The sequence below is a fragment of the Carassius auratus genome, unplaced genomic scaffold (genome assembly GCF_003368295.1).
Source record: "Carassius auratus strain Wakin unplaced genomic scaffold, ASM336829v1 scaf_tig00217029, whole genome shotgun sequence".
Classification (NCBI taxonomy): domain Eukaryota; kingdom Metazoa; phylum Chordata; class Actinopteri; order Cypriniformes; family Cyprinidae; genus Carassius; species Carassius auratus.
The window spans coordinates 63,958-78,522 of record NW_020528861.1 but is presented as its reverse complement, the minus strand read 5'-3'; the positions used below and the strand labels follow the sequence as shown (position 1 = coordinate 78,522).

General features: G+C 37.0%; 1 protein-coding gene across 1 annotated transcript; it reads right to left on the bottom strand.

The window, feature by feature from the left end:
* Nucleotides 1-435: 435 nt before the first annotated feature.
* LOC113099755 (NLR family CARD domain-containing protein 3-like) lies at nucleotides 436-13,820 on the bottom strand. Its single transcript, XM_026264700.1, has 7 exons — nucleotides 13,741-13,820; nucleotides 13,048-13,210; nucleotides 7,274-9,136; nucleotides 7,007-7,180; nucleotides 6,744-6,917; nucleotides 2,200-2,246; nucleotides 436-2,063 (listed from the first exon to the last, which is right to left on the bottom strand). The coding sequence occupies exons 2-7, from the start codon at nucleotides 13,179-13,181 to the stop codon at nucleotides 1,534-1,536; spliced, it is 2,922 nt and encodes a 973-aa protein (XP_026120485.1). The 5' UTR covers nucleotides 13,182-13,210; nucleotides 13,741-13,820; the 3' UTR covers nucleotides 436-1,533.
* Nucleotides 13,821-14,565: the final 745 nt, after the last annotated feature.

The following is a 14,565-nucleotide window of genomic DNA, read 5'->3' as shown; positions in this document are numbered from 1 at the left end:
CGGCTCACAGCAGTCTGATAAATCAGACAGAATAGGAGCAGACACCAGCTGTGTCCCACAAAGACTGTCATGGACAAACAGACTCACAGAGACCCCCGTCCAGTAGCAGAGATACCAACAACATCCATTTATACATGAGAGAGCAGCCAATAAAGAGGAAGAATGAAAAAAGACTGAGAGATGAGGAGAAATCGGAATGATACATGAAAGAGGAGAGCAGACCATGTGTGAGAGACATCTGTCTGAACACATGCTGTAATCACACACTTAATCACTGTTGTCTGAATGTACGATCAGCTAAATAAATATTGTAATCTGCATCTCTCATTCCTAACTCTGAAATATAATGATATAACATGACAGAGAGTGACCATGTATAAAGATTTATTGAAGAAAACCAGTAGCCCAGTATTAAACTGTGCATTTTCACCTGATCTGATGCTTAAAAGTAACTTTCACTTCCAACCTCATCAAATAAGCTTGATTCAATAATTATTAATTTGGATATTTAATTTAGATGTTACTATGCACATTTTAGATTATAGCTTTAGCTAACATAATTCATTACATAAAACTCAATCATGTTTAAAAAAATGGCAATAAAACTAATTCAGAAATGCATAGTATCAGTGTTGCACATAACTCATTTAACAATTATTTTAACTATGATATTGAACAAAGAGAAAACGCTGATCTAAAATCCAGCAGGATGAAACTGAGTCTGTGGATCCTCTGATACAGTGACATTTACAAGAGCTTGAATAAGATCACACCAAATTAATATCCCAGAGTGTTTCTACAGACCAGCTTTGATCATGAGAATTAAAACAAATATAAACTAAGACTGTTGAGTGCTCAAATAAAACCAAATCCCATGCAATTATGGTGCAAAAGTGAAGAGCCAACACAGCAAATAAAAACTTTATGACTCAAAGGTAAAAACACTCCTATACAGGTTTGACCAAATGTTAAGTTAATTCTACTCAATTTAACAATATGATTTCCATATCAGTTACATTGACAATGTGACAGAAAGTCCAACCAATCACATCTTTTATTTGCACTTGTGGAAGTAATTCCACATTAAAGGGAAGTTATTGCTCATTAAAGTAAAGCCTTGTTGATACACTGAATGACACTGAAACCCAGAATATCTTGCAACTTCAAATTCACAGCACTCTGCATTTAATTAGCTATTTGATTATTAATATCAATGTAAACTGTATGTCAAATTTGATTAATTCATTTTCGTGCAATGGTGACTTTCTGAAAAGTGGGATTCTTTGGTAAATATGACTATATATTACAATAAAAATCTAAGTATTGGAAATGCAACTACTCATAACTGCAACTTTGTATCTCACACTGTAAACTTATATTACAAGCTGACTTCATCTCACAATTGCAAATCTATTTCTCGTACTTCTGACTATTAAATGACACAATATCAAGAAAGTTGCAATTTTAAGATATAAAATAGCAATAACTTTTTCTTTTCTTTCCTGTGTGTCTGTGGTTCTTAACAATAGGTTGTTAAATCTGACACAGAGACACAGAAGATTTAGGATAAACCCCAAATCCAGCGTAGAGGGGTTCAGTGAACGTGGTGTTGAATGTGTATATGTGTGTGAATGTGTGTGTGTCAGAGACACTGTAGAAGGACAGAGTGCCTGCCGACACATCTACATACACTCCTACTCTATTAGAGCGGGCTGAAGGGCCAATTACATCAGTGCTGTTGTTATTGTACCAGACAGTATAATTAATATCAGAACAATACATACTCCAGGACTTTTCATTGAGTCCAAACCAACATTCAATCCCACCTTTCCTGCTGATTCCTTTATATGTCACTGCTACATGACCTGAGCCTTTCCATTTAACCTCCCAGTAACAGCGTCCAGTCAGACTCTCTTTACACATAACCTGCTCCTGTTGTGCAAATCTGTCTGGATGATCAGGATACGGCTGATGATCTTTCACACATGTTGTTTTTTTGTAGTCTGCAGACAGGACGAGTTGAGTGTGTGCTGTGATTGGATCCAGTGTGAGATCACAGGCATCTGAACACAAGAAGAGTGATAAAAATCATCTATGGCATCGTTAAATATACACTGGAGTGTCATGTTTTTGTTTAGTTTTTTTGAGAGAGAGAAAGAGAGAGAGAGAGAGAGAGAGAGAGAGAGAGAGAGAACCTACATTTTCTCAGTCCTGGTTTGATTCTGAAATGTCCTCCGTGGTCCAAACTAACAGAGACAAAAAAAGACATACAAACAAAAAAGATTTTATATGAAGGCAGATTGTTAAAACTACTTATTGAATTAGATTTGTAGCTTTTCTGTTATCATTTCTCTCCATTGTGTCGTTCCAACCCCTCCAGATTATCAGATTCATCTTCCAAACACAAATAAAGATTGTGTCCATTGTTTCAAGGTCCAAAAAGGACATAAAGGAATTATAAAAGTAATTAATACAATTTAAGTGGTTTAATCCAAGCCTCATGAAAAGACACAATCACTTTACATGATGAATACACATAATGTTTTTATTCAAATTTTATTTTATGAACATTTGATCAAAACACACATAATGTGAGTAGTGTGCATGAAATATAGTAAGCACATAGTCTACCTGTGTGTGCTTTTTGATTTCATTAATTTCATTTAAGTTTGTTATCCTGTATATTTAAGATCCTGTGTTTACTGTGTTGGTCTGTCAGTAGTTAGATATACAGTCATGTCCACAAATATTGGCACCCTTGGCAAATATGATCAAAAAAGCTGTGAAAATTCATCTGCATTGTTAATCCTTTTGATTTTTTATTAAAAAAAATCACAAGAATGTATCCTTTCACTGGATAATAAGAATTTAAATGGAGGGGAAATATCATTATGAAATTAATGTTTTTCTCAAATACTCGTTGGACACAATTATTGGCACCCCTAGAAATTCTTATGAGTAAAATATCTCTGAAGTATATTCCCATTCATATTCACAATTTTGAGCACTCCAGCATGGTTATAAACATGAAATTATCCAGCCATTGCTTACTGTTTCACAGAAATATAAAGTGGAGGGAAAACAAAGCCCAAATGCCCTTAATCATCCATCACAATCAGAAAAACCAAAGAATATATTTCTGATGTGCAGCAAAAGATGATTGAGCTTCACAAATTGGTGAAGTGGCTTTAAGAAAAGAACTAGAGCAGTGACAATTCCCATTTCCACCATCAGGACAATAATTACGAATTTCCAATCAACAGAAAATGTTAGAAAACTGCCTGGAAGAGGACGTGTGTCTATATCGTCCTAATGCATGGTGAGGAGGTCAGTTTGAGTGGCTAAAGACTCTCCAAGGATCACAGCTGGAGAATTGCAGAAAATAGTTGAGTTTCTGATTCAGAAAACCTTAAAAAAAATTGTCAAACAGAACCTACATCACCACATGTTGTTTGGGAGGGTTTCAAGAAAAATTCTCCTAGCTCATCCAAAAACAAACTAGAGCATATTCAGTTATCAGACACGACTGGAACTTCAAATGGGACTGGCTTTTATGATCAGATGAAACTAAAAATGAGCTTTTTAGCAGTAAACACTCAAGATGGGTTTGGTGAAAACAGGGATAAAAAGTACCCCATGTGTACAATGAAATATACTGCTCTATTTTTGATGTTGTGGGCCTATATTTCTGCTGGAAGTCCTGGACATCTTGTTTAAATACATGGCATCATGGATTCTATTAAATACCAACAGATAAAAAATCAAAAAGTGACTGACTCTGTTAGAAATCTTATAATGGGTCATGTTTGGATCATTCAACCGTACAATAATCCAAACACAAACCTCAAAAACAACACCGAAATGGGTCACTGAGCTCAAAACCAAGCTTCTGCTATAGCCATTCCAGTCCTCTGACCTGAACCCTGTAAAACCTGACAAGTAACATAACTCAAACTGTTTGAGTAAACAGATATCCTTAAAAACCTGACAAATTAGGTTTACTCAAACCGTTTGAGGAAACCGATTGCCTTAAATCATTTAAGTACTTTGAACTTAATTCAGTTGAGTTCACTGAAAGAAGATATACATTACAATTAAATAATGAAGTGATTAAATGAGTGATAATTGAGCATTAGTGATGAACACCTGCTGTTAACAAACAGAATTAATGAAGAAAAGAGAGAAAGGAACTACAGCTGACTTCAGACACAGCCTCACTCAAACCTGACAAGTTATGTTAACTCAAACCATTTGAGGAAACCGATTGCCTTAAACCATTTAAGTTTTAAAACTAACAGTTATAAATACTCTTTACTTAATTCAGTTGAGTTCAGAAAAGAAGCTAAACATTGCAATTAAGTGATTGAGTGATTAACTAAGTGCTGATTGAGAATTAGTGATGAACAGCTGCTGCTAACAAACAGAATCACTGAAGAAAAGAGAAACACAAGAACTACAACTGACTTCAGACATCCAGACTGACGTTATTTCTGTCAGACGTCTACAGAAGATCTTATTGAGAATGAACTTAGGTTTAGATGTTGAGTTCACGCTTACATATAATTAGCTGAAGTATGGTATGCGTATTTGGCGTGCTGTCCGGGGAAGGGCTCCGAACCTAGAGTACCCCCCCTTCCCCGTATATTATAAAGTGAACTTGATGTGAGGAGATGGGGTGGAGGAGGGATGCTGATAAACCGTCAATGGATAGAGGTAAGTCAGCGATATTTATACTATGGGATTGATTACTTGATTGTGGTCCACCTGTGATGATTAGGCTAAGTATCTGACGCGCTCCTCCCGAATCTTCATTGATAATTACATTTATTGTTTCATTTGAAGTAACCATGTTAGAGATCAGTGTTTGCTTTGGTTGGGCTCTTGACCCTTGATTTCTGTCTTAGTCTTTTCTCTGGCTGTTATAACCGTGTGTTTCTAAAACACATTTGTTGTAACTCAATAGCCCAGAAGAAATATCGTCAGGTGTTAACCTGTACCTAGGTGTAGGTTTTTATACTTTATATCGGTGATGAGTATCATCAATTATTGCTCTGTATGGAGTCTCATCTCTGATGAAGTAGATGTTGTGTAATTAGTAGAAGTGATTCTAGTAAAAGTGACATTAAGAGCCAGTGATTCTGTGATAATCAGTTAATATAAAAATGACTTTCTAAACTTTTGTACACATACATTTTTCTTCTATGCCAGTAATTGGTCAAACACAGACATTAATAATCAGAATATTAACCTCTACAATGGTGACGAAAAAAACATGCTGCAATGCATTCTGGGTACTATTGTAGTACAGAACTCATCCATGGCTCCCAGCATGCTCTGCAGGAATTTATTTTTTTATTTTATGGTCACCATTGTTGAGGTTCATATTCTGATTATTGATGTCTTTGTGTGACTGTTTAACACCGTAGAAGACCACACTGTTTGAAAAGTCCTTCATGTTAACTGATTATTACAGAACCACTTGCTCTTAGAATCACTTTTATGATAATCAATCAAATTACACAATACCTATTTCAACAGAGATTAGACTCCATACGGATCAATAATTGATGATTATTATCACCAATATAAAGTATAACAACCTACACCTAGGTACAGGTATTGTTTTAGAAACACACAGTTATAACAGCCAGAGAAAAGACTGAGACAGAAGTCAAGGGTCAAGAGCCCAACTAAAGCAGACACTGATCTCTAACATGGTTACTTCAAATGAAACAATAAATCAACATCTAAACCTTAGTTCATTCTCAATAAGATCTTCTGTAGACGTCTGACAGAAATAAAGTCAGTCTGGTTATTAATAAGTGGAGTTGCTGATGCTGTTTGTGGGGTTGTTTAATCAGATCTTGAGAGATTTCATGTATTTTATTTCAGTTGATTTCATCCAAGGCTGTGTCTGAAGTCAGTTGGAGTAGTTCTTGTGTTTCTCTTTTCTTCAGTGATTCTGTTTGTTAACAGCAGCTGTTCATCACTAATTCTCAATCAGCACTTAGTTAATCACTTAATTACTTAAATGCAAAGTTTTAAAACTTACATGGTTTAAATCAAGGCAATCTGTTTACTCAAACGGTTTGAGTAAAGTTTACTTATCGGGTTTTACAGTGTACAGAAAATGAGAGCAGTGAACTGAAGAGGAGAAGCTGGGAATCTGAAGGGTCTGGAGTGATTCTGGATGAAGGAATGGTCTCTGATCTCTTGTCAGGTGTTCTCTAACCTCATCAGGCATTATAGGAGACAGTTTTGAGCTGTTAAACTGGCAAATGGAGGTTTAAAAATTAATTCAATAAAAGGGTGTCCTTAATTGTGGCCAATGTGTATTAGAGAAAAACATTTATTTCATAATGATATTTCCCCTCCGTTTTAAATTCTTATTATCCAATGAAAGGATACATTTTTGTGATTTTTTTTAAATAAAAAATCAAAAGGATTAACAATGCAGATTAATTTTCACAGCCTTATTTGGTCATATTTGCCAAGGGTGCCAATATTTGTGGGCATGACTGTATAATGTTTGTTAGATGTTAGATGTTTGTGTTCCTGCCATGCATATTCCTTGGTTCCTGATGGTTTTGTTTATTAAATCACCCTGCACTTAGATCCTTGTCTGCACCTTCCTTCATGGGTCCCTTTTTACAAAGACTTCTCTAAACAGGCTGCACAAATTCCCTCTTAGGTAACCCAGATCACATACAGATACACATATGAGTCATAACTGCTCCACATACTTGAGTATCTGCAGTTTATATTCTGGATCCTCCAGTTTGTGTTTGAGCAGCTGGACTCCTGATGGTCCTGGGTGATTGTAGCTCAGATCCAGCTCTCTCATATGTGAGGGGTTTGAACTCAGAGCTGAAGACAAATAACCACAGCCTTCCTCTGTCACCATACAGCCAGATAACCTACAGACACACACAGTCAGATCATCTACAGAAACCCATCAACATTACGACTGGCTGTCTGTACATCATCTCGTATATGTTCGTAATACCTCAGTATCTCCAGTTGACAGTTGGCATTTTTTAGACCATCAGAGATCAGCTTCACTCCTAAATCCTGCAGGTCATTGTTACTCAGATCCAGGTCTCTCAGGACACAGTTTGAGGATTGTAGGGCTGATGCCACAATGGTACAGGACTGAGCAGTGACATTACAGCAAGCAAGACTGAAAGAGAGCAGAACACATGATAACTAATATCAGTTTATTTTTGTTCAATTCAATGCAATTGAAATGATCGAGACATTAGAAAACACTTACAGCGCTTTTCTGCAGTTGATCACAGCTGGTATCAGTCTTCTTCTTCCCTCATCTGATGTGTTGTATTTCTTGAGGTCCAGCTCATCCAGTGGCTCCTCTGACATCTGAAGCATGTAGGCGATTGTTGAGCAGTGAGCAGGAGAGAGGTTCTTCTCTGAGTGTTTGTCTGATTTCACAAACTCCTGAATCTCTCTGGACAGAGTCTGATCTTTCACTTCCAGCAGACAGAGGAATAGATTGATGGATCTTTCAGTGGAGAGTTCATGTCCATCTTTGATCTTCTCTTTAATGTACTGTGTGGTTCTCCTGATGCTCTCTGAGCTGTTCTCTGTGTGTGTCAGTAGATCCTGTAAGAGTCTCTGATTGGACTCCAGTGAGACGCCCAGCAGGAACCGCAGGAACAGATCCAGATGGCCATTTTTACTCTCAAGGGCCTTATTTATTGCATCTCTATGCAGATTGTGCATCACATCACAAAACTGCAATGTATCAATATGCATAATTACATAATAGTAAAATGCATAGAAAGCAGAGAGAAACTCCTGAACGCTCAGATGAATGAAGCTGTAGACTTTCTTCTGATGAATCACAGATTCCTCCTTAAAGATCTCAGTGCAAATCCCAGAATACACAGAGGCATCAGTGACGTCTATGCTGCTCTCAATCAGGTCCTCCTCATAGAACATCACATTACCCTTCATCAGCTGTTTGAAAGCCACTTCAGCAAGTTTTAGAATCACTTCTCTGTTGGACTGCAGGAGTTTCTCTGGATCTCTCTCTTCATACTTCTGCTTCCTCATGTTCATCTGAATCAGCAGGAAGTGGATGTACATTTCTGTCAGTGTTTGAGGGATTTCTGCTCTCAGATCTTCTTCCAGGAGCTTCTGAAGCACAGTGGATGAGATCCAGCAGAAGATGGGGATGTGGCACATGATGTGGAGGCTTCTTGCTCTTCTGATGTGTGAGATGATTCTGCTGGCTTGATGCTCATCACTGATTCTCTTCCTGAAATATTCCTCCTTCTGAGGCTCAGTGAATCCCTGAATTTCTGTCAGACGGTGGATGTATTCGGAGGGGATCTGATTGGCTGCTGCTGGTCTGGAGGTGATCCAGATGAGAGCAGAGGGAAGCAGCTCTCCTTTCATGAGGTTTGACATCAACACAGCCACTGATGAAGTCTCAGTCACATCACAAACTTTCTGATCATCTGAAAACATCAGTGTGATTCTGCTTTCATCCAGACCATCAAAGATGAACACAACTTTACACTCCTCATAAATCTGTGAGTCCAGATCTTGAAGTTCAGGATGAAAGTCCAGAAGAAGTCTGTGAAGACTGTACTGATTATTTCGGATTAAGTTCAACTCTCGAAATGGAAGCACAAACATGAAATCTACATCCTGATTGGCTTTTCCCTCGGCCCAGTCCAGAATGAACTTCTGCACAGAGACTGTTTTTCCGATTCCAGAGATGCCTTTAGTAAGAACTGTCTTGATCTGCTCTTTCTCCTCACATCCTGGTTCAACTGAGGCTTTAAAGATGTCATTGCAGTAGATTGCAGTTTCTTGTGAGTGTTGTGTTCTGGCTGTTTTCTCCATCTGTAAAACCTCATGTTCTTCATTCACTCCTTCTCTCTCTCCCGCTATGATGTAGAGCTGTGTGTAGATCCTGTGTAGGAGGGTTTCATTCTCCTGGAGTTTCATTCCCTCAAATAATCTCTCATACTTGTTCTTCATGCTGGTTTTATGCTGGTCTTTGACTCTCTGCAGGTCTCCTGTCTCCAGTGTGTGTGTCTGAAGGACTGCTTCAGTTTTGTCCTCCATGATGTGGGTCTGATAGTGGGATGTAGAGGACGGCACAGATCTGATCACAACATACAAAAGACACCAACAAACATCAACTAAATTTAAGCTTTAAAAAATGTCAAACAGCATTATAATTTAAAGATAGTAAAATCAATTTCAATTTAAAGGTTGAGAAAGACTGGAACATTCCAGTGGATTCAGTCACGGGATATTGGGTGGTCTTTACAATGGTCTATACATCTCTTGTGTACTTAAGCAATGTACCAGTCTTTAAATACTTAAACAGTTATGAATAATTTATTTCATTCTTGCATTACACATATGATTTAACTAGATGCACAATTATTTAATGCCAAATGAGGACAGACTCCCACAGCTCTGACTTCTTCTCAATGCTTTTTTCTTCACTGTCTAAACATTTACAGTAGGTCCTGTTTACACTGGATATTATTATGAAAATTCAGATGGGATATTGTTAAATACAGATGTAAACAAGGTTTTGAGCAGGGCTCCGGACCGGTTCAAGGAACGAAAACAGAAACCGGAAAGAACAAAATTTTTACAGGAACAAAAACAGAAACGAAAACTAAATACATTTTAATCGTTTGGAACAGAAACACTTATTTGAAATTACCATTAACCGGTTAATAACGTTATTTTATCGTTCACTTTAATATTTTAATTAGACAGTGACAAATCACAATAGAATAGTTGAGCATGTGACGATGAAGCATTGAGCGTGAGTAAAAATGCCGCGCAGCAGTCATAGGCAGTCCATTTCTCCCAATTAGATTTGTCTTTAACAACAAAGTTGGCTACCCATCAAATTTTCAGAGGTATGTTTAAATAAGACATGCTTAGAAACATTAAGATTAGCTTTACGTAGTAATGAAAACTGTTATGATTTATTTTCTGTAATTAATGTGAGCTAATTTTTAGAACGTAAAAAAGTCCAAATTGGCCTATTAACTTATACCACTGTCAATGACTTTTTTTTAGATGGGTTGCCACCAAGACAATACTTTTCGGCAGTATTTCTCCTATGAAAAATCGGCTAACAAACCTGTCTGCAATATTGAGGGATGCAGGGCAGAAATAGGTGGCAATCACGGAGGAAAACTTGCAGAGGAATATTCAACGTAAACATCCAGCTGAGTATGCTATTTCAAGCAGCATTAAAAGATCAGCATCTACAGCAGATGGACAGACAACTCTTGACGCGGTCATAGTGAAAAAGCCAAAGACAACAGACCTGCATATTCAAATGAATCCTGATGTTCTAAAAGTTGCATGCCTAGAACTAGTAACTGTCAACGGGAGACCATCATTAACATTAATGGAAGACACCAGCTTCAGAAAAACTGTCAAGCCAATACAAGAGGCTATAGGAAATTAGTTTGCCATCAACTCATCAAATATCCATGATATGGTGTCAAATTTTGCTCAGGTGGGAAGGGAAAAGCTCAAGAATGAGTTAAAGGGAAGGTTACTAATGCTTACTAATGCTTACGGTTGTCTGTTTGCAAGATGGCTGATGTTGATCGAGCACTCGGGTCTTTTCCACTTTTCCTGCACACTTCCTCTGAATAAATACATTATCTTGTTAGTGAAGAGTAGCTGTAGGCTATATTAGGGGTAAAATTGTTGTGAAAAACGGCGGAAAGGCAGCGGGTCAATAAACGTGTACGTGACTCAAAAGTTAAATGTGTATTTACAACACACTCTTCCAAGCGAGGTCGTTTTTATTCCTGTCTTGTGTCATATAGCTCTGGTTGACTGCTCACTGACAACATCAGTCATTCCTCCATGTTGAATGAGTGACTCCGGAGCAGGCTCCTGATTGGTTAACGTGGTGCGAATTGACGTCAAAGTTCAAAAATTCGGGCGGCAGACGCGAATAAATGCACAAAAAGCACCATTCGCGCCAGATGCTCAATTCACTCAATGACGTCAAATAATGGAGCTAAAATGTTAAAGGTAGTGTCTTTACTATCTGATATGCAAAGGAGACCCAAAAAAGTTGCGCACACAAAATGTTGTCCCTCTTCTTAAGAGAATGGGGCACAAAAGGGCAGTTGTTGACTGTCCAACGCTCTGGCATTCTACACATGATATGCTGGAGCGGCTTTTAGAGCTCAGGAATTTTTGTGAGGACATGTCACCGAATATTAAAGAACTGCATTTAGGTGAGAGTGAATGGAAGGCAATATCCAGCTTGGTGCATGCACTGAAACCAGCGAAAACTGCTACGGAAAGCCTCCTATCCGACCAGCTCACAGCGGGTGACTTCTACGGTGTTTGGCTTCAGTGTGTACTGTGTACCAACAGAGTTGACAATCCCTTTGCAAAACACCTTGTTCAGTGTCTCAAATCATGACAAACAGCACTCTTTGACAATGACGCTTTTGTGGCTGCTTTATTTCTTGATCCTAGATACAGATTTTTTTTTTTAGCTTATTATTCTATAATTATTTTTATTAAATTGTAGAATTGTTATTGTGGTTTTATTTTACAATGTTATATTGCATTAAATGGTCAAGCTTAATTAGCTAACTGAATTTGATTCTGTAATGCAAGGATGTGTCGCGTTGGGTTTTTAGCGTTATAGCCTACTTTGAAATTAGCAGTTGATGGTGCATTAAAAGAACAATGGTTATCCAGTTTATTTTTTTTTTATTCATTTAATTTCTAAAACATGTAGTGTTGCAAGAAAGTTATGTACACAGAACGTTATCACTATTCTGAAAAGAAGACCTTTGTTTGTTCAGTACGAACAGTTCAGTAAAATGGGTCAATACTTTTCCAGCTGTTTATGCTTTATAATTAATGGAGATACATTTCTGTTGTGGTTTTAACCATGTTATGCATTAAATGTTTAAGTGTGCTAGACTATGTTATTTTTGAGTGAAAATGAGTGTTTATACACTTGTTTAAAGTGTATGCAAATAAAATTATTAACCCTTAATTTTTTTACAAATTAAACCAGTTTAGGAACGGTAATGTTTAATGAGGAACGTAGGAACGGAAACGTTATAATACCAGTTCTGTTCGGAGTGAAACGACTGAATTTTTTCCATTTTTAAACCTGGTTTTGAGAATGTCCTCTTTTGACCACTTCAAGAGATAGCCAAAAACACATTTGATCAGATGTGTTTGATCTGCCGCAAAAGACCAAGTCCTCTCCATCTACCGATAATGACTGTGCAACAAGTTGTTAAATTGCACTAGTCAAATGTGTTGCTTTCCTTATATTTTTCAGTCACATCCTTTAATATGTAAGTTGTGTGAGCTCATTTTATCATTTAGACTGAAAAATATGAAAATGCTTACAATACATACAGCATTATCTGTTTGCTAACAACAACACAATAATTAAAACTGATAACATTAGTGTGTAGTGACCTCTAAACCTCCCACAGTTGTACTGATGAAATTAAGAGTATCCCGCAAATAGACCAAATAAATAAATCAAATAAATCAGCTAAGGAGTGGTCATAAGAGGACAAGAGAGGCAGACAAATACACCAGATGTGAACAGGAATGTGTTTCTGTTGTTTACTTGTGATCCAATTTACCAAATACATATTGACCCCACTCTTCAGGAACCACCTCCCAGGATGTTTTAGATTTCAGTCTTGTCTGCCTATTTAACATGAGATGTACAGCATTTTGGGATATGGGTCCCTTGCACTGGAATTAAGAAACATTTAATTTAGGCATTTCTCTTTAGACAATAAGATACCTTTCTGATAAGCTGCTTTTAAACAGTATGTACTGTTTTGTGAAAACAACTATTTTCTTTCTTATTATTATTTTATTTACAAATTCTGTACCTAGCTACTGTTTGTCTATCAATTTCTTGTCCCAAATACCAGCTAGTGTTGCACTGAGTAGCTTGACTGCATTGGAAATTGTTTTGAATAAAAGCATCTGCCAAATGCATACATGTAAATGGTACTCTTATTTTACCTGAGGTCAGAGGTCACTGCTCCATCACTGAAATTATTGGGGTTGCGCATAGACTGATCACTCTTCACTGACACACAGCTGGGTCCTGCACCATACTCTTCTTTCTTCTCCTTCCTCTCCTTGCAGTGACTCATTTTGGAGCTGTGTTCTCCACCTCTTTCTCCTGATTTAAGACCTTTATATGGTAAATATCTTCAACAGGACAACAACAAATTTGCAGTAAAACTGGCAAATATACATTTTAACTTTCAGATACACGAAGTAAAACAGAAATTTGCAGCTCACTCCAAACTATTATATTAGTTAATATATTTTTTAAAGCTATTCAAGAATTTCGAATTAGAATCATCTGATACGCTTAATTGTTCAACCACATTAACGCGGATCTCTGATATTGGAATCTCAGGATTAATAAATTACTGAGTTACAATAGATGTAAAGACAAAAACATCATTAGTTCTCTCTTGATCAATTAAACCAAAAGTCCTGCTCCTCCTCCTTTTTTAAAACAACGTTACGCCATGCATTCAGTCTAAATAGTTAATCAACTGATCAGTCTTACTACGTTTCCATTTTGGTAACTACGTTTGCACACTGTGAATGTTCTAGTTTGGAAGAAAGCGGAGAAACCTAAATGGCAGATAAGTTCCTGTATATATGCATTACAACATAAATAATAACTTCTAAACTTACCACAGAATACAGTCTTCGGATTTAAACACACAGGGTTAGTTTCGTTTCAGATCTTTTCCGTGTGTGACTTTGGGGCGTGTTCAACTCGACAGTTAGTGCGCTGCGAAGTGGACTTCACAGTGTATTCCGCACATTGCAAGACGGTCTGGCTGCAGACATAGGGGCGAGTGGAGCTCCACTCAAGAAAGGAAATACGTCACATCCACTAACGACGCGGCCGCCATGTTGGTCCGGGCAACACTTTCCCGAAAAATTACGTCACCTCTATCGGGGCGAGTGGCGCTCCACTCAAGAGCGGAAATACATCAACGCCACCATACTTTCGTTTTGTATTGTTAATTGTTATATACATGTATACAGGGTGCTTTGCAAGTTATGTCACCTCTTCGTACTAAATGTTAATATGTTTTGTACTTTTATCTTTGTTACTTTTAACTAGTAGTAGTAATAATAATAATAATAATAAATAATATATTGTAATCTTTTAGCAATTTGCACAACAGACATCCACAATCCATATTTTGAGGGCTTCTGCCTTTTGTTCATGTTTGTTTTGCCAATGAACAACTGCCAATGTAGCATTCCATACATTTTAGAAAGTTAACCTTATGTTTGTGATATTTAGCAGTGAAAATTAAATGATATATTAAATAAATTATTAAAATAATACCTCAACCAGAATTTTGTGTGTTGAATTTTGTATTTTAAGCAAAATAACAACATATACAAACAAACCACTGTAGAATAATGAAGAATAATTTCCACAATTTAGCAGTTTTAATTGTTTTTGAGTAATAATAATAATAATAATAAACACATCTTACA